This window comes from Dermacentor variabilis, chromosome 6, assembly GCF_050947875.1.
Source record: "Dermacentor variabilis isolate Ectoservices chromosome 6, ASM5094787v1, whole genome shotgun sequence".
Classification (NCBI taxonomy): Eukaryota; Metazoa; Arthropoda; class Arachnida; order Ixodida; family Ixodidae; genus Dermacentor; species Dermacentor variabilis.
Genome location: NC_134573.1, coordinates 6,169,992 through 6,195,087, shown reverse-complemented (window position 1 = coordinate 6,195,087; position 25,096 = coordinate 6,169,992). Strand labels below are relative to the sequence as shown.

Below are 25,096 nucleotides of genomic sequence, written 5' to 3'. Positions count from 1 at the left end.
ACGTACATGTGTAAATATTTATGTATGCTGGCCCTCCTGCTTGGCCCCCATTTGGGCCTGCAGTATTGTATACATAAATAAACTCCGCAAGCTTTGCTGCCTTGGTATCGGCCGGCCAGCTCGTCCGTGTGGGAAGTCGGTGTCCCGAAGTCTGTCGGTGACGTGCACTCCGGCCTTCTCGCCTAGTCTTAACGCCGGGTTCCGCCGCTGCTTCTCCGAGTGCCGACGAGATGCCCCGGGGACTATCGTCCATACTGGTCTGCCTCTGAAGGGGGATCCAATTCCTGGAGTGCCTGGCACCGCAGTGAGCGCCTGCAGCAGGTGCAAGGAGCCTCGCTCGAACGTCGCTGAGGTCGATGGCCACACCCAACGTCTCCCACCTCACGGACTTGGCCGAACCTCCATGGCTCCCGTCGCCAGTACGATGCTGACGCTCCAACCTTCTTGGCCCAGAGCCACGTCGATAATTCCAGCTCAGCGCCGCTTCTCTCCCGATCAGAGTTCGGGTCACGCACCTCGAGGGCTCGTGCGGTTCGGACCGTTCGGCACACATCGTTCTTTTCTTTTTGTGCCCCATGCGCCTCTTACATATGAGAATGTCGAGCTGGCGTTGGAGGTCAGCTGCTGATTCTGCTAGCAGCACAATATCGTCAGCGAATGTCAGGAATGAAAGAGTGGTGTATTCTTCGTGCTTGTCACTCATTATCGTGGACATGCGGAGGCCTGGTCCCTCATTGTCTAATGTTTGGAGTAGTTGTGAGATGTATATGCTGAATAATGTTGGGGACAACGGGCATCCTTGTTTTTGTCCGTACTTGTGCTCGACTTTCTTCGACCTTAGTTCTTGTAGTGTGTACACTGCTGTGCAATCCGTGTATAGGTTCTTGAGCAGGTCTATGCTTTTACAATCTAGTTCAATGCTCAGTAGCTTTTGCCATAGCCTAGAGTGGGGAACACCGTCAGAGGTTCTTTCTATATCAAGGAAAGCCAGATATAGCGTTGATTTTTCCTTATGTTTCATCTCCATAGCTTGGGTGGGAGTGAATAGTGGCTTGTCTGTGTCCCTTTACTCGTCCTGTCGTTTAGCGCTGTTTTTATTGCTCGTAGTGAATGTATGGTCACTTGTCCTGCAGTTTAGTCTGAAGCCGTTTTGAGATTCTGTGAATATGCCATCTGATTCACAGAATTTTTGTATTCTTCTGTTGAGGATTGCGCTGAACAGCTTTTGTACATTGCTCAGTACAGATATCAAGCGATATGAATTTAGTTGTTCAATTGGTTTTCCTTTGCCCTTGTGTATGAGGGTCACTTTTGCGTCTTTCTATGCTGGTGGAATTTGACTCGAAACAAGGATGCTGTTGAAGTAGTGTTGTAGTCCCTCTCTTGCTTTTGTCTTTAGTGTGTTTAGGAATTCGTTGGGAATATCATCGGGGCCTACTGCTTTTTGGTTTTGAAGGTCGCTGATACTTCGTTGTTCTGTTGTGGATATTGGGTTCAGTATGCTGTGTTTTTTTTTCGCCTCTTCATCTTATCAGTCGCTGCGTTTAAGGGTTCTGGTGTGTGGTCTTGTGGATTGTCTTGGACTGTTTTGAAGTGTGATGTCAGGTTTGTTTCCATCTCTTCCTGTGTTTTCAAGACAAGTCCAAAGGCAGCCTGTAGAGCAGTTTTCATTGCGGTCTCTTTTGGTTGCACGGAGTCAGTATACATCCAGGGCCTTTGACTCTAATGTTTTCGTTCCTTTATTATGTGGCGTTGTTGTTGCTTGAAGGTGGTGTCGATTTTTTTGGCTACCAAGTGTTTAACCTTTTGTTTCTGGTTTAAGTAGGCTTGCCACGCATTAAAAACCATAGCAGTAAAGGGGAAGAGAAATGCAGCCATAATGAAGCACAGAGCCCTATGGGGATAGAATAGGTACGAGGTCGTCCGTGGTATGTGGAAAGGTGTAGCGGTTCCAGGACTTACTTTTGAAATGCGGTTGTTTGCTTGAAATCAGGGGTACAATCAGGACTCGACGGGAACCAAAGCTCAGTGGGTCGCCTCGCATTGGGCGCTCACGGGAAGACTACAAATGAAGCTATGCAGGGTGATATGGGCTGGACTAGTTTTGAAGTGAGGGAAGCTCGCAGTAAAATTGAGTATAAAGAATGGCTGAGGAATATGGAAAAAATCAATGGGCTGGGAGAATTTTCAGGTATCTGTACAGGAAAAACATTGATTCACAGTGGAGGAGAAGAACTAAGAAGCTTACCAGCAACTATGCGGCCTTTAGGGTGGGCAACACATCAACGAAGAACGTCAAGCGGAAAGTCAGAGAGGCTGAAATGATCTCATGGGTGGCGACAATGAAAAAGAAACCTAACGTAGGAGGAAAAGAGCTGGGAAGCTTACCAGCAAGTATGGGACCTGTATGGTTAGCAACATGACAGCAAACAACGTAGTTACACTGGAAGCATAGCGCGCAAAGGACGATCCACAAAGACTAGACAGCACAAGCGCTTGTCCTGTCTAGTCTTTGTGGATCGTCCTTTGCGCGCTATGCTTCCAGTGTAACTAGGGTTTCCAGCCAGCCAAAGCCTATACTCTTCCCAACAAACAACGTCAAGCGCAAAGTCAGAGAGGCTGAGACAATCTTATGGGTGGCGGCAATTGAAAAGAAAGTTACTATGTGTAACTACTTAAGTGGAAAAGCGACATCAGGAAAGTAACAACTTATGATAACTCAAAGGAAACTGGGATCAGAATGCCTTAGAACAAGCACTTATAAAGCGAGATACAAGAAGAAGCATGTGCTTGGTGCGGTAAAGCTAGGGGAACTGTAAAGCAGTGATTTGCGCTTATTGGTAAGACATCGTGGGGCTTATAGCGCGTGAAAAAGTTAGCGCCTGTGTGTGTCCCGCCTCAGTGTCGTCCTTGTGTTTTTCACGCGCTATAAGCCTCACGATGGCTCGGGGAACGACCGAGCTTGAACGATGGTGGAGGCAGCTCTGGCCTCCTCGAAGCCCTTAGGTTCAGCGAGAGCAGGGTGAGAGTGAACATGTTCGGAGATTAGCAGAAGGGGATTTGACGTTTGGTGGAAGAAAAGTAGAGAGACGACTGATAACGGAGACGTAGAAAACAATGTTCCCGATAGGGGTTCCGAAAGTCTGGCTGTGTAAATTCTTCGCCTTTTAGAGCGGCAGCATAAGGGCCCCGTTGCGCAAAAAAAATCTGATGTCGACACTCATTCTGAACCAGAGCTACGCAGGCGCTCCGCGTGATGCAGATGTCTTACTGAACTAATGGAACTCTTCAAAGTAAAATACGTCAGAGAAATTGTAAAGTACAACCTAAACACAACCTACAGATATGATAGTGTTGGAGTTTAATTTGAATATTCCAGAAAACATAGTTCTGTTGCGTAGAAACTCACGGAAAAATCCTTTTTCCGAGCGACGGGCCACACTCCGTTCCTTGCAACAAGACCATCGCGCTGACCTCCGCGCAACCGCAAGAAAGCTGCGGTTGCCGGAAAGCTTGATAAGCAGTCAGGGATCTTAGAAATATATCGCGTTCCACACTTAAAGGCGAAGCTCAAGCGTCCGCCAAATCTTTTTTATGATATTTATAATACGTCAAATAAGAGCTCGGTAGCGCAAACCACCACCCCGTTCCAAAGCGGACGCTCACAGCACTCGTCAATATGAAGCACACGAAAAAGGAGAGCCGCTGTGGTACACGCTTCATGCATAACTCGCTTTCACGGTGGCAATACCTTATGCCACTATATTGATTCAATGCTGCATGAATTACCGCAAACACTCATCGTGAGATGGGTTCTGCCGATTTTTAGTATTTGGAACGGGAACAACACAGATATATGAAACCATGAGCACACTGTAGTGAACCCAAACAAGTAACTCTCAATATTCTAGTGGAATAACCAAGTTTGTACTAGTTCATTACCAATGAAGCACGCAGATGTGCATTAACAATAACAACGAAGCGCTGATTTTTCACTTCAGAATGCATTTTCTTGCTGCCCTAATTTCGTAGGTGGGGCGAAGGGGTGCACGACAATCGAGGAGCTAAAAGCAGTCGTTGGCTCAGGCATACGGAATGTTGCAATCTAATTCACTTTGGGGTACGAGGGGAAAAAGCTGCATTCGGACAGATGGATGGAGTACGAAATCCGGTACGTTATGGATATTTGGGAAAGGTAAAGAAGCTTGATAAAGTAGGGGTAAATACTCTTGTAAGGAAAACCACGAATAGAAATTTATGCAGATGAAGGATGACAGCAAGGAATTGCTTGGCGTAGTAATCTCGCAAGTTAAAACACGTTGGCGGGCTAGTTGGTTAGAATTGATGGTAGAGTGTATAAACGCGACTGAACGAGGACGTAGAAAGAGGCAGATACACAGACACAGAGCTTCACTTTAAACTATAGATTTTATTTTCGCACACATCGATAAATATATACTGTGCGAGCGGAAACAAACGTAACAGCAAAAACGAACATTCAGTGGTGCATTTCGATGAACCGTACATGCGTACAAGGCATGGGGAAAACATGTACTGCAATGGTTACAAAGATAAACCGAGGAATCGTATCTCCTTTTCCGATAGTGACACCAAAGGCTTGCTTAGGCACTTCTGCTCTAATTTTGCAATCTCGTGCAAAATTTCACGCGGAAGAACGTATATTAATCAAACCAGTAGAGGCATCAATGAGAGATTAAAAGAGCATCGATATAACCTCACTAGGGTAATTTCGGGTCATTGGGTATTCACTGCCAAGATTGTTCCTGCAAACCCATGTTTTAAAGCACTTCCATTCTCTATAAGGCTCATAGCAGGATGACCAGGGAGATTGTGGAGGCCTACGAGAGTGCAAAATTAGAGCGAAAGTGCGTAAGCAAGCCTTCGGTGTCACTATCGGAAAAGGAGATACGATTCCTCGGTTTATTTTTGGCATCGCAGAATCATACCTGCGCTGCGCGTGCTCGTTGGGCGTTGGGTTTTCTTCAAGATACCGGCAGCTCATGCATCACATCGGCCAGTCCCGAACGTATACAAGAGCAGCTCCAACACGGATTCTTCATTGGGCTCGGCGAAAACGCAGGAAGCGGAGCGTTAACCATGCGTCCCGTATTATTGTTCCAGGTTAGTTGTGTTGACTCATACCGCGGCGATGAAAGAGGCGTTGTTGTGCCATGCCCACGGACTTTGATTGCATTAGCCTACGAGTGTTATCATGTTAAATTACAAATTAAATTATGGGGTTTTACGTGCCCAAACCACTTTATGATTATGAGGCACGCCGTAGTGGAGGACTCCGGAAATTTTGAACACCTGAGGTTCTTTAACGTGCCCCTAATCTAAGTACACGGGTGTTTTCGCATTTCGCCCCCATCGAAATGCGGCAGCCGTGGCCACGATTCGCTCCCGTGACCTCGTGCTCAGCAGCCGAACACCATAGCCACTGAGCAACCACGGCGGGTGAGTGTTATGATGCGTGCAAATGGTTACTTTCTGGCGCCGTATAATTGAATCCGGGTCCTTTCAATGCTGATATGCTCCAGACGCTGATACAGGGCCAAAATGCTATTAGGGATGATGGCAGTGCTTAAAAACTGGTTGGAAGACGCCGAAATAAGTGTCAATTCATTCTCGACACGAATGGCCCACCTTGAAACGAATGTCAAAGAAATAGCACAAAAAGTAGATAATTGCGAAATCCTTAGCACTGCTGTTAAACAACTTCAACAAACACTCATATTGCAACGGGCAAGACTTGTAGCTTAGAACGACAGAAAGCTGAGCTAGTTGGTAAGGATTCATTATGCAAAAAAAGAGGTGAGGCGTGCAGACAGGACAGATGAGTCGGTGTTCGTGTTGTCCACTTCTGTACTCTTGTGTCTTGTCTGCACGCCTCACCTCTTTTTTGCATAATGAAGACTTGTAGAGCTGTAAGATCGGAGTTGGATGTCTAATCTTGTGGTTTTCAGCATAGATGACCGCGCAAATGAAACTGAGGCTGATCTGCGACAGAAAGTAATCAAGGAAGGTATTCGAGGACAGGCTTGGCGTGAAGTGTTTGTCTATTGCTATGATACATCGCCTGGAAAAACATCCTGGAAAGCGACCTGTTCTCCTGTTTTTCCAAAATATATGGAAAAACAAGAAGTGCTACGCAACTGCAAAAAGCTTAAGGGAACGCAGATTTCCATGCAAAATTACCTCTCTGTCGAAACATTAAAAAAAACGAAAACTGTTGTGGCAAAGTGTTAAAGCTGATAAAGAACAAGAAAAGAAGGTCGCACTGATGAACGATAAACTTCGCATCGATTCCCAATTCTACACATGGGATGACGTTTCGAACACTCGTGTTGTTGTCCGATGCGGGAAAGATCCTACACAAAGAGTGTAGCTTTCATGGTCTACTTTTAAGAATCTTCATGTGCTCTCTTTTAACGCCAGAAGCGTTGTGAACAAAGTGGAAAAACCAGAAATATTGCTTTTGAGTTACGGCGCTCATGTGGTTGCTATCACTGAGACGTGATTGTAGGATGGCGTACACGATGATGAAGTTATTGCGCCCGGCTATCAGATACAGAGGCGTGATCGAAGCACACGCGGCGCAGCAGTTGCTGTTATTTCTAAACTCGGTATTGATGTATGGCTGACAAACCAGATTCATGATCATGAAAGCCTGTTTCTGAACGTCACTGTTAATGCTGTTACATTTACGCTTTGTGTTGTTTATAAAGCCCCTGAAATGTCAATCATTTCTCGAACAACTTTACGACCATCTTCTTCTAAACCACCCACGACACGTGATTATTACAGGAGATTTCAACCTTCCAGCTATTAAATGGGATAAATGAGGTTACGGGCAATCTAAATCGAGTGATGTTATTTTAGACACAATGTTAGCTCTGAACCTTGATCAAATTGTCTGTGAACCTACGCGCAACAGTGCTGTCTTGGAATTATTCTTTGTAAGTGATATGTTTTTGAATGGTGTTATTAGTATAGAACCTGGTGTGTCGGATCACAGCTTATTGTATTTTTTCTAGGTCTTATCGATGGTCTGTAGGGCATTCGAGTACTCATTCAGTGTGCATTAATGACTTTGACCGCGCAGTTGAATCACAGATTAATTAGACACTGCACTAAACCACAGTACGCATGATCATGTTCATGCCTTGTGAGCACAATTTAAAAAGGCTATCATATTCTCCATCGAACAATATGTCCCATTCCGGAAGATACGTAAGAACCGTAAAAACCTATGGATCACTAGGGATAATATCCATATTAAACGTAGACTCAAGCGACTTAGAAAGCGTAGAGACGTAACACCCGAGAACCTTAATGAATTGAAAAGAAATTTGGCAACTAAAGTAAATGAAGCGCGGACACATTACCGTCAAGTCACTCTCCCTGCATTCATAAGAGATAACCCAGCTAAATTTTGAAGATTTTTGAGCCAAGGCAATGAAACGGTAAATAACATTAAACTGAAGAGGACATTCGAAACTGACACCTTTATAATATCGCAGGCATTTAATATTTATTTTTAGAGCGTTTTCTCTCCGTCCAGCGCGTACGTACCCCTCCCCGCTATGCTTGATGATGTGGATATTCCTATCGTCACAAGGGAAGGTGTCTTAGTTATGTTAAGGAAGTTGAGCACCAGAAAGAGTATAGGAGCAGAACAAATCCCCAAAACATATTGACAGCGCTATTCTATACAGATTAGCGATTTCTTGGCAAAGGTCTTTATCGCATCCTTGCATAGTTGCGAACTTCCGGACGACTGGAAAATTGCACGTGTTATCCCCATCTTTAAGAAAGGAGATAGGTTAATAATTTCTAATTATAGGCCGATTTCTTTAACTTCTGTTTGTTGCAAGTAACTACAGCATGCTGTGGCTCAGAATATCCAGTGCTGTTTAGCAGATAATAGTGCCTTATCTACTTGCCAACACGGCTTTCGGAATGGAATGTCGACGACGGCACAACTGGTAACAACTATTCGCGACTTTTTAGCAGCTCTAGATCGTTCTGGGCAAATTGATATACTTCTGTTAGATTTTTTCTAAAGCGTTTGAAAAGGTTCCGCACTGTAAACTACTTCACAAATTTAATAACCTAGCGTTGCCGCTATATCTTACCGAACGGGTTGAGGCATATTTAACTAATAGAAAGCAGTTTGTTGGAAATCAAATCTGGTGCACCTAAGGTGCTCATCGTTACATCCGGTGTTCCCCAGGGGAGTGTTCTGGGGCCATTATTATTTCTTATATATGTAAATTATTTAGTACAAGTAATCCCTGACTTAGTGTGTATTAAACTTTTTGCGGCTGATTGTACAGTGTTTAAAGAAATAACCTGCCTTGAAGATCATAACCTATTACAGCGAACTCTCAGCCACATTGAATGCTGGTGCGCTGAATGGGACATACAACTAAGCGTTAACAAAACAGTGTTATTAAATTTAACGCGGAAAAAAAATCCTAGCGTGTATACTTACACTATCAATGGCTCTAACATTCGAGAAGTAACTCCATATAAGTATTTACGTATTACTCTTTCTAGTGATATGACATAGGGGGCGCACATCTCTGCAATTTGCTCAACAGCTTTTCGGAAACTGTTTTCTAAAAAGAAAGCTTGCAAAGGCAAAGGTGAATGTTAAACTTCAAGCATACAATGCCTTTATCAGACCTAAATTGGAGTATGCATCCGTTGTATGGGATCTCCACACATACACAAAAAAAAGATATACAGTGTTTAGAACGCCTACAAAGGAAAGCAATGAGATTGATATTTAATGGATATAAAAGGCTGCATTCTCCAACTAAGCTCATGATTGCGCATAACATTCCCACACTAGCTGTACGCAGAAAAATCAGTCGACTAAAATTCTTGCGTAATATCTTGTCTGGAAAAATAGATATACCTGTACCCTCATATTTAAAGTCCATCGCAAGAAGACCAACACGCAACACTCACAAACACTCCCTACAACCAAATTTTGCCAAAACAGAGTCATTTAAACAGAGTTCTTTCCCACGCACAGTTCCGGATTCGAACAGTCTACCTGAGATTGTGATGGTGAAAACTTTGACGAAGCCCTCGAACTCAATTTGTTGCGTTAATATCAACCTTGCCAAACTGTTGTTATTTCTGATGCAACTACTGTTGTAAATTATTTATGTGCTATTCTTTTTATGTGTGTGATAAATATCGTCCTAATGAAACCAATATATTATATTTTCATGCGAAGGCTGTTAGAAATTATTTCTGTGCTGTTCTTTTCCACACTAAGAAAGACATCTATCAATTGGAGCTCATTCAGAGAAAGGCAATACGTTTTGTTTTTTATAAATAAAGAAGGTCAGACTCCCCAACACAACTTATGAAGGACAATAGTTCCCGTTGCTTAGTACACGTAGAAAACTGAGCCGCATTTCTTTCCTTTATAATATTGCGGCAGGAAAGCTTAGCATTGCTCCCCCCTCATTCCTCAGGCACTCCACTACTCGAAGAACCCGACATTATAGCGAACATTCATTACAGCCTATATTTGCTAAAACAAACTCATTTAAGCGCAGTTTTTTCCCTGAAACGATAGCTGATTGGAACGCGCTTCCTGAATCGATTTTTCGCTCTCCTGATGTGGAACAGGCCCTTCAAACTTTGTTTCTTCAGTAGAAAGTAAGCAATTTCAATGTTCATTGTTTTAGTTTCTGCGCTGTCATTTTTAATTTTTGATTCTCTTGTATGTTACATGCAATGTAGTCTTTTTTTTTCTTTTTTTGCATTTGCGTGCTGTTATGACTTGTTTTAGTGCCCCTCCTGCTTGGGCCAATCTGGCATGCAGTATTGTGAAATAAATAAAATAAATAAATTTCATTGTAATTCCGCTCCTTCTTGGGCCACGTTGGCCTGCAGTATTGTGAAATAAAAAATCAAGAAAAAGAAGTGGGCATGGGCAGGACATGTAATGGGGAGGGAAGATAACCGATGGTCATTAAGGGTTACGGACTGGATTCCAAGGGAACGGAAGCGTAGCAGGGGGCGGCAGAAATTTAGGTGGGTGGATGAGATTAAGAAGTTTGCAGGGACAATATGGCCACATTAGTACATGACCGGGGTAGTTGGAGAAGTATCAGAGAGGCCTTTGGTCTGCAGTGGGTGTAATCAAGCTGATTATGTATATATATATATGTATACAGAGAGAGAGAGAAAGAGGTACCTTTAGAGACAGCCTTGTGGAATAAGCATAGGGAAGGCAAGGTGAGCACATAGTTCCAACAACAAAAAGAACACATTTTTATAACGTTTATAATAGCCAGAAAGTATTCACACTTAACTAAAATCAGACAATAATACTACATTTTGGGCCATAAACACGATAAGGAGGACATAAGGACGGAAGAACACTCGTCCTGTTTTTATGTCCTCTCTTCCGCGGGATCGTGTTTTTAGCAGTAAATTCATTACTCCTCGGAAGGTAGCATGAAATAGGAACGTAATTTTTTGTCAAATCATCATCTAGCATGTAAAGTTAGTGTTACAACGCGTCGGTACTTTATGCGCATGCTACCTGGTTATATGAAGGAAGACCCACAAAAAGGCCTGAAATTTTCATACTAGTCATAAGGCTTGCATAAAAGCTACTAAAGAGTTGTGCCTCCAACGGCCTTCCTAACGCAATTTCTGAAGCGATATGCGCTTCGTAACTGCAATCTTTTAGGTGCTTAGAGTCTGGCATTAAGCTGCAAAAGTGCCCACCAAAAAAAACTTCTACAAGTGTTTTAGCAAATGATCGACATGTATCTATAACATATTCTTTCGGCAAGTTTCAAGGAGACGTTGCTGGCAAAAGTACTGATTTCATAAGCACATTTTCTCTGCACATCAACATGGTTTCAGACGTAGAATCGCAACTGTCAAACGACACATAGTTGAGCGTGTTTTTGACTTGGCTTCGGTTGTAAATGTGTCCTTATGCATGAGTCTCTCTGCAAATTTTTGCTGCGTTTTCACGGGCGTTGACTAGTGGCCAGTGTTCTGTCCACAAATATGTGCAAGACATTCAATTAAAATATTTATTGGGTTCTATTGTACTCGTTAAGTCGTTCACAGTAGCGCCAAACAAAGTGTAGCCACTCACCTTCAGGGACGCTGCTGTCCAGCAGCGTTGGCTGCCCGCTCCACTGGACCACTTCTCCGCGATCATCCCATGTGACGGAGATGTTGCCCATGTACTTCCCCATATAGAAGTCCTGCACCACCAGGCAGCGAGAGCCGGACACACGATCCACCACTATGGGGTAGGGACCTTGAGGCTTGTCGCCCGACACCAGACCTCCTACGGGTGTAAAAAGCACTTGCTTAGCTCTCCGGGTTCATCAAAACAAAGTTGCGCACACTAGATATTGTTACGTGAAGGACGAGTCAGTAAGACGAGCAACTATTTACAGGTTATATTTACAACAGCGGTTGCAGCGCTGACCGGTCAGAGTCACAGCGCGAGCCCAGTTCGTTCTTCTACCAGTTTTCTTCGAGTGAGGGCGCCCACGCGCCTCGTTCAAAAAATCAAATACCACACGCGTGTAACATAATCTCCCGGAGACAGAAGCGACGTCGCGGTGCGTCTAAAAGTCATCATTAGGAGGGTGATACTGCTCCAGTCGTGTAACGTGCACGATATCACTGGACTGGGAAGCAGATGGGGCACCAGGGGCGATCTCGTAGTAGACAGGAGTCACGGCACGAAGCGCTAGGTATGGGCCTGTGTAATGAGAGAACAGCTTTTCTGACAGGCCGTCCTGACGCGACGGGGACCATAGAAGAACAAAAGAACCAGGCGGGAAGTGCACGCCTCGGTGTCGCCGGTCGTACAAACGCCTTTGGCTCTATTGGGATTTCAGAAGGCGGTCACAGGCAGTTTGCCTTGCGTGGGCACAGTGGGCGATGGCGTCAAGTGCATATTCACAGGTCGATGCCGCGTGGACAGGGAGGTTTGTGTGGAGGGGCAGTGCTGGTTCTCGGCAAAACAAAAGGAAAAATGGGGAATAACCGGCTGTGTCGTGGCGCGAGCAATAGTAAGCAAATGTGACAAACGGTAGAGCGAGGTCCCAGTCAGTGTGGTCTGAAGAGACATATTTCGCGAGCATGTCTGTGAGAGTCCGATTGAGACGCTCCGCGAGGCCATTTGTTTGCGGATGGTATGACGTGGATAGCTTGTGCCTCGTGGCACGGGACTGCAGGATGTCCGCGATAACTTATATAGGAATGTCCGGCCACGGTCTGTGAGATGTTGTCGCGGCGCTCCATGTAATAAAATCACGTAGCGGAGAAGAAAATCGGCGACATCTGTGGCGCAGCTTGTAGGAAGCGCTTGGGTGATAGCGTAGCGCGTGGCGTAATCCGTGGCCACAGCGATCCACCTGTTCTCACAGCTAGAAAGAGAAAAAGGGCCAAGTTAGTCCAAACCAACCTCAAAGAATGGTTCAGCGGGAATGTCGAGCGGTTGAAGGTACCCAGCAGGGAGCGTATATGGTGTCTGGCGTCGCTGGCATTTCTCACACACAGCTATTATCTTCGAACGGAGCGAGCAATCCCTGGCCAAAAGAAGCGTCGGCGAAACCGGCCGTACGTACGTACGTTACACACCCAAGTGACCGGCAGTAGGGACGTCGTGAAGTTCGTGGAGAACGGCCGAGCGAAGGTGTATAGGGATCACAAGGAGTAATGCAGGGCCGTCGGGGTGAACGTTGTGGCGACAGTGGGCCATCTTGAAGTGTGAATAAGTGGAGGGAAGTGCCGGCAAGTGACGATTCCAGGCGGTCAACGATGAGACGCAAGGACGGGTCACGGCGCTGCTCGTTGGCGACATACAGCAGTAGAAAAGCAAAGAGAACACAGGCGTCGGTATCAGTATCAAACGTAGAGGTCGCATCTTCGACTGGATAGCGATAAAGGCAATCTGCGTCATGGTGTTGGCGTCCTGACTTGTAGAGATATGTAGAGATATGTAGAGACTGTGTAGAGATATTCTTGTAGTCGGTGGGCCCAACGACCGAGCTGGTCAGAAGGATCCTTGAGCGACAAAAACGAAGAGAGCGTATGATGGTCTGTGATTACTGAGAAGGGCTTGCCGTATAAATATGCGCGGAACATTGAAACATCCCAGACGAATGCAAGACATTCGCGCTCGGTAATCGAATAGTTGCGCTCTGCAGTTGTCAGGGGCCGGCTAGCATAGACTATAACGCGGTCGTGTCCGTGTTGGCGTTGCAATAAGATGGCGCCGATCACATAACCACTCTCATCGGTTCGGACCTCTGTAGGTGCGGATGGGTCAAAGTGGGCCAAGACCGGTGGATTGGTGAGAATCGTGATAAGGCGTGAAAATGCGGCCACCTGAGGGGAACCCCACGTAAAAGGCCCCTCTTTCTTCAGAAGTTCATTTAATGGTCGAGCGATTTCTGCGAAATCTTTCACGAACCGTCGGAAATAAAGAACAGAGCCGCACAAAACTCCAGACGTCTTTGACAGACTGAGGTACAGGAAAAGCCGTTGCTGCTCGAACCTTGTCCAGGTCGGCTTGTACTACGGGAGCATCGACGAGATGGCCTAGCACTGTGATCTGTCGGCGCCCGAAGTGGCACTTCGATGAGTTTAATTGGAGCCCAGCCTTGCGGAAGAGGTCAAGGATAGCTGCGACGGGCTTAAGGTGCGTCTCAAATGTAGGGGCAAACACAAGGACGTCGTCGAGCTAACGAAGGCAAGTTGACCATTTGAAACCTTGAAGTAGAGAGTCGATCATTCGTTCGAACGTGGCGGGGGCATTGCATAAACCGAACGGCATAACCTTGAAGTGGTAGAGGGCATCTGGAGTGAAGAAAGCGGTCTTTTTTGGTCTTGCTCATCGAGGGAAATCTGCCAATAACCAGATCAAAGGTCGATGGACGAAAAGTATTTGGCACCGTGAAGACAATCAAGAGCGTCGTCGATCCGTGGTAAAGGGTAAACGTCCTTTCAAGTAGTTCGGTTTAGGTGGCGGCAATCAACGCAGAAACGCCCCGTGCCATCTTTCTTTTTGACGAGCACGACCGGCGACGCCCAAGGACTCGACGAGAGCTCAACAATGCCTCTGGCCAGCATCTTGTTTTACTTCCTGCTGAATAACTTGCCGCTCTGCCGTGGACATGCGATAAGGTGGGCGGTGAATGGGAACAGCATCAGCAGTGTTGATCTGATGCTTAACAGTAGTCGATTAACAGTAGTCTATTAACAATAGTCGACTAAGTATTCGATTTTCAGTGTCAAATATGTTGCGGTAGGAAAGCAAAAGGCGATATAGGGCAGCTGCTTGCTCAGGTGCGAGGTCTAGAGCGATCATGTGACGTAATGGGCCGTCGAGGTTCAAGGCATCCTGCTGGTAATCAGTAGGATCTGGAGACGCGTCGGCTGCAAAATCTGTGACGTGGTCGTCTGTCACTCACTGGAGAGGTAGCCACCGCTATGCCATCAGGTAACACTTGCTTTGTCAAGCCGAAATCGATAACGGGCAGACACATTCGATTAGCGGCAAGGGTTACGATGGACTGCGGCACAGAGATGTCGCGCGCCAGGAGGACATCACGAAACGGTGCGACGACATAGGCGCAATCAGGCACAGTTGCCGTTGAGGCCAACTTGACGAAGGTTAGGGCTTTTGGAGGTAAGCGAACAAACGCTGTAGTGCAGAGGGTGTTTGGTTGTTCGGGGCGAACGTCTGAAAAAAGAGGAAGCTCAAGACACAGCGTAGCAGCGGAGCAGTCGATGAGGGCACAATGCGTTGTCAGAAGATCGAGCCCGGAGATTAGATCATGAAGACAACTGGCCAGCACGGTGAACAGGACTGGAACTTGGCGGCCAGCAATTTCTATGCGAGCAGTACGCATACCCCTGAAAGCAACAGTGACGCCATTGATGACGCGTATGACTCGAATGATGGCAGGCGTAAGAACCTTTTGTTGGCGACGACACAGGTTAGCGCTTATTATGGCCACTTGGGCTCCAGTATCAAGTAATGCTGTCAACGGAACACCATCTACGTCTACTTCAATTAGGTTTGTGTTGGTGAGGAGCGTGAACGGAGGATTTGGACAGGACGAATGTGATGCAGCACTACCTCCAAGAGCTGCATGACCTAGTTTTCCGTCCATTGGTTTTGCGAGGAAAAGCGGCGAGGTAGAGGCGACGGCGATCGCACAGAGGAGCGGCTATCAGGGGCATCAGAATTAGGGTGCAGACGGCGAGGTGAATAACGGCGAGCGTCGGCGTATGGGCGAGGAGCAGGGAATGAGCTCCAGTACGGCGGTATCCAGGTGGTGCGGCAGTGGCGGGATATATGACCAACGCGGTGGCAGCAGAAGCAGATCGGTTTGTCGTCTGGGGTTCGGCATTCTGCAGGATTGCGTGGTCTCGGAGCGAAATACTGCTCAATATATGTTCTGGGCATGGGAATGGGTGCCGAATTAGGTCGGGAGACAGAGCAGGCAGTAGGGATGCCCAGGTTTGCAATTTCTTGCCGCACAACTGCTTGAATAACGGAAATAGTGGTGGCGTCAGGGGGTCGTGGATGAAGAGGGGTCGGACTCGCCGCTTCAATCTCAGGGAAACGATATGTCTGGCGTCCTCTTGAAATGGTCCTGCGGCAGTAAGAGCGGAGCAAGAGGACGTGGCAGGGATATTTGGGAGCCGGGAAAACTGTGGAACGGCGCGGGGGCTTCTGGCTACCTCGAAGCGGCGGTATCCTTTGACGATGGCGTCGACGGTAGAAACGTCGTTATAGACGAGCAAATTGAACGGGTCGTCAGCGATGCCTTTTAGGATATGGCCCACCTTGTCAACCTCGGTCATGTGCTCGTCGACTTTCCGGCAAAGCGCGAGCACTTCCTGAATGCAGGAGACATACGAGTCAGTCGACAATTGGACACGGGAGGCAAGCTCTCTTCGCGCATCCTGTTGGCGACCTGACGGGTTGCCAAATAGGTCGCGGAGCCGCTCTTTGAATATGTCCCAGCTGAGCGCTCGATCTCATGGGTGCGAAACCAGACACGCGGTGTCCCGTCCAGACAAAAGATCACATTGGCAAGCATGATGCTAGGGTCCCAGTGGTGGCTTTGGCTAACACACTCATACGTGCTGAGCCAGTCGTCGACGTCAACGTCGTTTTTGGCGGAGAATGTTCCAGGATCACGGAGACTAGGAACCGTAACGTACGCTGTGGTTGGCGCGGCAAGTGTAGGTGGCGACGCAGCGGTTCCATCGGAAGCCATGGCTGAAAAGACGACGGTGCGACCGCTTCGGAGCTCCGTGACGAGGACCGCGAACGTTTCACCTCCACCACAATGTTACGTGAAGGACGAGCCAGTACGAGGAGCAACCATTTACAGGTTATGATCACAACAGCGGTGCAGCGCGTACCGGTCAGATTCACAGTGAGAGCCCAGTTGGTTCTTCCTCCTCTTTTCCTGAGTGATGGCACCCACGCGCCTCGTTCAAACAATCAAATATACCACGCGTGTAGCTAAGTGTTACGCCTGAAAGACAACAACGATCAGATAACTGAAATGCTGAAGCATTGTGCGAATTGCCCCTTGTTACGTTTCGCCTACGACGCGCGGTAAAGCCGGCGCGGATGCAACGGACGCCGGGGCTTCGTTCAAAGCGGCAGACATTTTGGCCCGTTCGGCGCCGCCGCTACGCCTCCCCGCCAAGCGCGTCCAGGCATGTTCCAATGCCACGTGTCTTCATGTGCGTGTGTGAGTGTATGTGCATATTGGTGCCCACGCTTGTCGAAGCGCGGCAGCCGGGGAGAGGAGCTCCCAACAACTGTGAAGCGAGGGGGTCTGACCGGCGCCGACACGACAGCTGCGCCACCTCTTCCCATTGTGCCCGAGTGGCGCCGACACGACGGCTGCGCCACCTTATCCCTTTGTGCCCGAGCGGCACAGTCACGTGCTCGTCTATAGAGGGGTTCCTTCTTGCCCTCAACTGCGAGAGTATAAAAGCAGCTGCCCCCGGACGCCAAAAAGGAGGCTCCGATTTCTTCTGTTGAGTAACGTGCTCTCCCGTCTCTCTACTTTGGTCGACCTGACCGCCAACTCTTTGCGATGTTAGAATAAACAAGTTGTTTTGTTGTTACCAGTCGACTCATGCTTTGCCGGGACCTTCGGATGCTTCCAGTTGTACCGCAGGCCGCAAGGCCAACGCTACCCTTGGGGCTTGCGACCCAGGTGCAACAACGGGCGTCAGCGCCGAGTTCCCAACAACTCGCGCCTGCGGTGCGATTCCAACAACTGGTGGCAGCGGTGGGATCGCGACAACGGAGGCCAGCAGCGAAGAGATGCAGTTGACTGTATGCTGAGCAGCACAACGACCATCCGGGAGCAGTGCAACGAGCCCTGTGTGATGACTGGTTGCCTGCAGCGGAACGACTGCGCTGAATTCTTGGCTGCGAGGTTTGGTGAGTGCGGGACTTTCTTCTTCTGAGCTTTGCCAGGCTTTTGTTAGTGTCAGAAACAGAGCTGGTAATTGTGGTTGTCGTTGCTGCCGGGTTAGTTTGCGGCAAGACAATAATAGGCAGTAGAGAAAGCAGCATTCAGAGCAGCCATTGATTTGAAGTCGTTGCGCAAACCGAAATTGCTGGAGCTTGCAAGAGAGTTGGGTCTGGATGTCTCAGACAAACTCAGAAAACCAGAACTGCTAAAGGCTATTCTTGAGTTAGAAGCTGAGGATGACGAGCTGTCGGAATGCCTTGAGACTATTGAGGAGAGGTCAAAAAGACATGAGCGCGAACTTAAAGAGCAAAAAGAGAGACAGGAGCGCGAACTTAAAGAGCAGAAAGAAAAAGAAGAGCGCGAACACGCTTTGGAAATGAAGCGTCTCGAGGTAGAGATGGAACGCGCTCGTAATGGAAGTCAGGCACACGGTGCAGGAGAACGCGTATTGTTCAAAATGACTGACCTGATGCGGCCGTTTAAGCTTGGAGAGGACATTGGTTTGTTCCTGGTTAACTTTGAGCGAACGTGCGAGAAGCAGGGGTTCTCTCGGGAAACGTGGCCACAGCGCTTGCTCACTTTGTTACCCGGCGAGGCGGCCGACGTAGTCGCTCGCTTGGATAGAGAGGAGGCAGAGGATTTCGACAAAGTGAAATCGAGTCTGCTAAAAAAGTACAGGCTGTCAGCGGAGGCGTTCCGTCGGAAGTTTCGGGAAGATGAGAAATGCAGAAGTGAGTCATATACGGAGTTTGCGTACAGGCTTATGTCAAACATGCAGGAGTGGCTCAAAGAAGAGAAAGCGTTTGGTGAGCACGAGAAAGTTCTGCAGTGCTTTGGGCTAGAACAGTTTTATAGTCGGTTACCTGAGAACGTGCGGTACTGGGTCTTGGATAGGCCAGACGTTTGTACGGTGGCTAAAGCCGCAGAGCTAGCCGAGGAGTTTGTGACGCGTCGGGCTCGCGGAGCTAAGGACGGTCAAAAGGGTGAATTTGGCTCGAAGTTTGAGAGGCCGAAGTTCACGCCCATGAGATTAAAGGGGGACACAAGTAGTGCGGATGCGAGTGAAAGCAGTCCGACAGAACGTAAGGAGACGGCGGCAGCCGAAGCCGAATGCAGAAAGCGGTTCGAGATGAGGCAAGCGCGCGTGTGTTATACGTGCCAGAAGCCGGGTCACTTTTCGGCGCAGTGTCCGACCAAACGTAAGGAGACGGCGGCAGCCGAAGCCGAACGCAGAAAGCGGTTCGAGACGAGGCAAGCGCGCGTTTGTTATACGTGCCAGAAGCCGGGTCACTTTTCGGCGCAGTGTCCGGAAACAAAACCAAAAGTTGTGTTTTTGTCAATATGCAGCACTGACGAGAACATGAAGCTTCTCGAGCCTTACATGCGAGACCTCCTCGTGAACGGGAAAGAGTGCCGAGTGCTTCGCGATTCCGCAGCTACAATGGATGTAGTTCACCCGTCTTACGTAGAACCCGATATGTTCACAGGCGAGTGCGCATGGATCAAGCAAGCCGTGGAAGCTCATAGCGTGTGTCTGCCCGTTGCAAAAGTGCTTAGTGAAGGACCTTTCGGAGCGCTTGAGACGGAGGCGGCAGTGTCATCTATGCTGCCCCCCCCCCCCCAGTACCCGTACCTATTTTCGAACAGGTCCGATCACCTCCTGCGCGAGAAGGGGCTTTTGTTTGGTGAGGCTAGCGTTCAGGCCTTAACCAGATCGAAGGTTCGGGAGCTCGCTGCAAAGGCGGTAGTTGCGGGGCCGACGTTATCGAACAATGAGAAAGGGTGAGAGGCGCAGCAAGCTGATATTCAGAGCACGCCCGAACTGAATAAACTTGAGTCTGTAACGTTAAAGGCACCAGATACCGGAGAGGAAATGCCCGACACGGGAAAGTTAGAAGAGCTATCTGCAGATTTGCTCATCGCGCCTACGTCAGACGGACTTGATAGGTTGCTAAAAGTCAGCCGGTCGGCTTTGATAGCCGAGCAAAAGAAGGATGGCAGCCTAGAAAACGTGCGCTGCAATGTCAAGGAAGGTATCGCCAGGAAAAATGCGCGTTTTCTGGAAAGAGGTGGAGTCCTGTACCGGAAGTATCTAGACCGCAGGGGAGTGGAGTTCGATCAGCTGATCGTGCCTCAATGCTATCGTCAGGATCTGTTGCGCTTGTCGCACGGGGTTTCGTGGTCCGGACACCTAGGAGTTAAGAAAACTAAGGACCGTCTCTTGCAAGAGTACTATTGGCCAGGGTGTTTTCGGGACGCAGACCATTTCGTGAGGACATGTGACACCTGTCAGCGGGTGGGCAAACCAGGGGACAAATCGAGGACGCCGTTGAGATTGGTACCTATCATTACGGAGCCTTTTAGACGGCTCGTTATTGATACAGTGGGACCTCTGCCGGTAACAGCCACGGGGTACAGACACATTTTGACTGTGATCTGCCCAGCGACAAAGTTCCCTGAAGCAGTGCCGCTTAAAGAACTCAGCTCAGTTGAGATAGTCAATGCACTACTGTCCATATTTGCGCGAGTTGGTTTTCCTGCGGAAATCCAATCAGATCAGGGCACAGTGTTTACTAGCGCTTTGACGACAACTTTTCTCGAAAGGTGTGGGGTAAAGCTGTTACACAGCTCAGTGTACCACCCACAGTCGAATTCCGTTGAAAAGCTCCACTCCGTCATGAAGCGCGTGTTGAGAGCATTGTGTTTTGAACATCAAACTGACTGGGAGCTGTGTCTGCCTGGGGTGATGTTTGCATTACGGACCGCGCCGCATGCAGCTACGGGGTTTTCGCCAGCTGAGCTGGTGTACGGTCGCTCGCTTCGGTCTCCGCTTCGCATGCTTCGAGAATCGTGGGAAGGCAGGGGCGACGACCCAGTCGTGGTGGAGTACGTGCTTAAGCTCCTCGAACGCTTAAGAAGGGCACAGAAGTTGTCAGGTGAAGCAATGGCAAAGGCCCAGCAGAGGGCCAAGCTTTATTATGATCGGACCGCCAGGGCCCGTCCTTTTGAGGTGGGCGATGAGGTCACGATATTGCGCACATCGCTAAACAACAAACTAGACGTGCAGTGGGAGGGCCCAGCACGGTTTGTTCAGAAACTGTCGGACGTTAACTACGTGGTGAGTCTGCCAGGAAAGCGGAAAGCACAGCAAGTTTACCACTGTAATCTGCTCAAACCTTATAGACAAAGGGAAGCAGTAGTGTGCATGATGGTAAACGTTCCTGAAGAGCTTCCGGTCGAGCTTCCGGGACTAGGCTCAGTGACGAACAGGGAAGACACCGGTCAAGTCATTAGTGACCTTATCAGTAAAGCACCGCTGTCGCCTGAGCAGAAAACCGAACTACACCAGCTCTTACAAGAGTTTCAAGGTCTGTTCTCTGAGAGGCCGGGTAGGACTTCTGTCCTTACTCATGATATAGAACTTACCTCCCCAGAGCCAGTACGATCCAAGGCGTACCGGGTGTCACCCCGCCAGAACGATATTATGGAGGCTGAGGTAAAGAAAATGCTACAGCTCGGTGTTATTGAGGCAGGTGAGAGTGATTATACCTCCCCTTTGATTTTAGTTGAGGTACCGGGCAAGGAACCTCGTCCTTGCGTCGACTACCGCAGGCTTAATTCCATCACTAAGGATCAAATTTATCCGATCCCTAACATCGAGGAGCGCCTTGAGAAAGTTAGTAGCGCTCAGTTTATTTCCACCCTAGATCTTGTCAGGGGTTATTGGCAGGTTCCACTTACAGAAGAGGCTAGTAGGTATGCGGCGTTCATTTCACCAATGGGAACATTCCGTCCTAAAGTGTTGAGTTTTGGTTTGAAGAACGCGCCATACTGTTTTTCAAGCCTCATGGATAAAGTGTTGCGGGGACAGCAAGAATTCGCTTTACCGTATCTAGACGACGTAGCGATATTCTCCGCATCCTGGTCTGAGCATATGGCACACTTGCGGGCAGTGCTAACCCGCCTGCGCGAAGCGGGCTTGACAGTCAAGGCTCCCAAGTGCCAGTTAGCACAGGCCGAGGTTGTCTACCTCGGTCACGTGATTGGTCAGGGTCGTCGCCGCCCCTCTGAAATAAAGGTGGCCGCTGTGCGAGACTTCCCGCAACCGCGCACGAAGACCGATATTCGGTCGTTCTTAGGTGTCGCCGGCTACTATCAGAGGTACATCCCCAGGTACTCTGATATCGCGGCTCCCCTGACGGATGCTCTAAGAAAAACAGAGCCCCAAACAGTCGTCTGGGACGAGACAAAGGAAAGAGCTTTTAGCGCCCTAAAGAGTGCCCTAACAAGCCAGCCTGTGCTACGATCGCCAGACTATACAAAAGGGTTCGTTGTTCAGTGCGATGCTAGTGAGCGAGGCATGGGCGTTGTACTGTGCCAACGGGAAAATGGAGAAGTAGAACACCCCGTCCTGTATGCTAGTCGTAAGCTGACCAGTCGTGAGCAGGCGTATAGCGCCACCGAGAAAGAGTGTGCGTGTCTCGTGTGGGCCGTTCAGAAATTGTCATGCTATCTAGCCGGCTCAAGGTTTATCATTGAGACGGATCACTGCCCTCTCCAATGGCTGCAGACCATCTCTCCCAAAAATGGCCGCCTCCTGCGCTGGAGCCTCGCTTTGCAACAATATTCCTTTGAGGTGCGTTACAAAAGGGGAGTCTCAACGGTAACGCCGATGGCTTAAGTCGAAGCCCCTAACGTAGGAATCAGCCTCAAAATTGTTTGTTACTGATGTTTTTCTTCCTGAGGCAGGATTTTTAACATATTGCTTTTGTTTAGTGTTTCAAAGTGATGACATGCTTTCTAGTGCAATTTTCCAATTTGTGGACGCGTTCTGAGTGCTGCTAGACTACTGTAAGGAACTAGGCAGTGGTATAGAAGGGGAAAGAGCCTGGCAGGGCTTGGTGAGGGTTGTGCCGTGCTTGCTGACTAAGCGGTTGAGAGTCAGCGTAGTTCTAACGCTTGCTGGGAACGAGAACAAAAATGTGAACTCTCCCGAAGTCACTTTGCAGTGTCCCGTGCGAACCTGAACGAGAGAACGAGGCCTTCTCTGTGCGCTGCGCTCTAGAAACGTCGAGGGACGCCCGACTTCGGTTATGAGCATCATCGAGCGACATCCCTCTGGACAGCGGATGCAGTCCCCTGACCATCGGGATCTCCTTCCCCCGGCGGGGCGGTCTGTTACGTTTCGCCTACGACGCGCGGTAAAGCCGGCGCGGATGCAACGGACGCCGGGGCTTCGTTCAAAGCGGCAGACATTTTGGCCCGTTCGGCGCCGCCGCTACGCCTCCCCGCCAAGCGCGTCCAGGCATGTTCCAATGCCACGTGTCTTCATGTGCGTGTGTGAGTGTATGTGCATATTGGTGCCCACGCTTGTCGAAGCGCGGCAGCCGGGGAGAGGAGCTCCCAACAACTGTGAAGCGAGGGGGTCTGACCGGCGCCGACACGACAGCTGCGCCACCTCTTCCCATTGTGCCCGAGTGGCGCCGACACGACGGCTGCGCCACCTTATCCCTTTGTGCCCGAGCGGCACAGTCACGTGCTCGTCTATAGAGGGGTTCCTTCTTGCCCTCAACTGCGAGAGTATAAAAGCAGCTGCCCCCGGACGCCAAAAAGGAGGCTCCGATTTCATCTGTTGAGTCACGTGCTCTCCCGTCTCTCTACTTCGGTCGACCTGACCGCCAACTCTTTGCGATGTTAGAATAAACAAGTTGTTTTGTTGTTACCAGTCGACTCATGCTTTGCCGGGACCTTCGGATGCTTCCAGTTGTACCCCAGGCCGCCAGGCCAACGCTACCCTTGGGGCTTGCGACCCAGGTGCAACAACGGGCGTCAGCGCCGAGTTCCCAACAACTCGCGCCTGCGGTGCGATTCCAACACCCTGCAACTTGTTGCAGGAAATAAGCTTAATCATTACCTGGAATGAATTAAAGACTTAACTAATCGCCAGCCGTCATCAACTTTTTTATCACATAGACATAGTGGAGGTGAGGAATGGCGCTGACAGAAACCCAGTAATTTTGTCTCATGAAAAGTGCCGTAACCAACGCCATAACTAGCCGCGCCTCCCTCGAACCCACAGTGTCAGAACCCTTTTCGATTATAACACGCCAAGAGTCAAAAGAACTCTTGCGACAGACAACCAAAACCATTCGGCGATATTATCTCAATCTCGTCGAAGTATTCCAGTTGACGCGATATTGGTACATGCATATTGCGTGTTTGTTGTGGACGATGGACGTGGGCGCCCCGACAAAGACGACGAATGCTCTCTGGCTCTCGAGCTGTCGACTGAAGTGACCAGCGCTGCAGTTATGATTTGTAAATGTACTTTTTAAATAGTCCCCACTTACGAGCAGTAAAAACAGCGCTAAACAACAGGACGCGGCGAGGGACACAGACAACAGCGCTGTTGTCTGTGTCCCTCTCCTCGTCCAGTTCTTTAGCGCTGTTTTTACTGCTCATAATCTAGTACCAACCAGCCCAAATGCGTACTCTTCTGCAGTCCCCAGTTCTTAATCCTTCAATTGCGTAACATTTTGGTAGAGGGTGTCCATTCCCCGTCCTCGCCACGGAGCTCCGAAGCGGCCGCACCGTCCTGCTTTCCGCCATGGCTCCCGGTGACGGCACCTCGTCTACTTTTACTCCTGCGACCCCCACAACAACGTACGTTACGGTTACCAATCCCCGCAATCCTGTAATATTCTCCGGCCAAGATAATGTCGACCTTGAGGACTGGCTCAGCCTGTATGAGCGTGTTGGCCGAAACAACCGCTGGGACCCTACCATTCTGCTAGCGAGTGTCCTATTCTAGTTCTGGCGGAATTCCAAGATCGTGTCTGGTTCCGGGCACACGAGGACAAGATCTCTAGCTGGGATGCTTTGAAGGAGAAGCTAAGCGACCTCTTCGGAAAGCCCACCGGTCGGCAGCTGGCTGCTAGAAATGGGCTTGCTACATGAGTTCAGTCTCGTTCTTTGCCGGAAAGTCGACGAGAAAATTGCGAGGTTGACGAAGTCGGCCACGTACTCAAAGGGATCACAGATGACGCGTTCAACTTGCGGGTCTTCAACATTGTGTCCACCATCGACGTCATTGTCAAGGAATGCCGCCGCGTTGAGCTCACTAAAAGACGCCGCATCAGTTCACAGTTTCCCGGCTCCCTAACACGGCTGCGACGTCGTCTTGCGTCGAGCTTACCGCTTCACCACCCTTAAAATGAGCACGTCACACGTATTGTTCGCCGCGAGCTCGAGGCTTCACGTCCTGCGCCGTTCCATCCACGCCCATTTGGCCCCACCATTGACAAACCAGCCCCAGCGATCTCACTCATTCAGGCAGTTGTGCGGCAAGAATTTGGAAACCTCGGTTTTTCAGCTGCCTGCTACGTCTCCCGACCTGACACCCGACCGGTGCGGACAGCTACGCCTCAAAGCGATATGTATTGCCCTCCCAGATACCGCAACCCTACCGACTGCAGAACTCTGGACGACAAGCCCATTTGCTTCCGTCGCCTCCGCATTGGCCATATCGCTTGCCACGGCGACAC

General features: G+C 49.1%; 1 protein-coding gene across 3 annotated transcripts in view; it reads right to left on the bottom strand.

Moving 5' to 3' along the window:
* LOC142584592 (protein 5NUC-like) overlaps positions 1-25,096 on the bottom strand; it is a 761,070-nt gene that overhangs the window by 356,494 nt on the left and 379,480 nt on the right. For all 3 annotated transcript variants that reach the window (XM_075694708.1, XM_075694710.1, XM_075694709.1), the window contains one exon: positions 11,168-11,365. In XM_075694708.1, the coding sequence (XP_075550823.1) occupies positions 11,168-11,365 (198 nt within the window). The remainder of the gene's footprint in view (positions 1-11,167; positions 11,366-25,096) is intronic.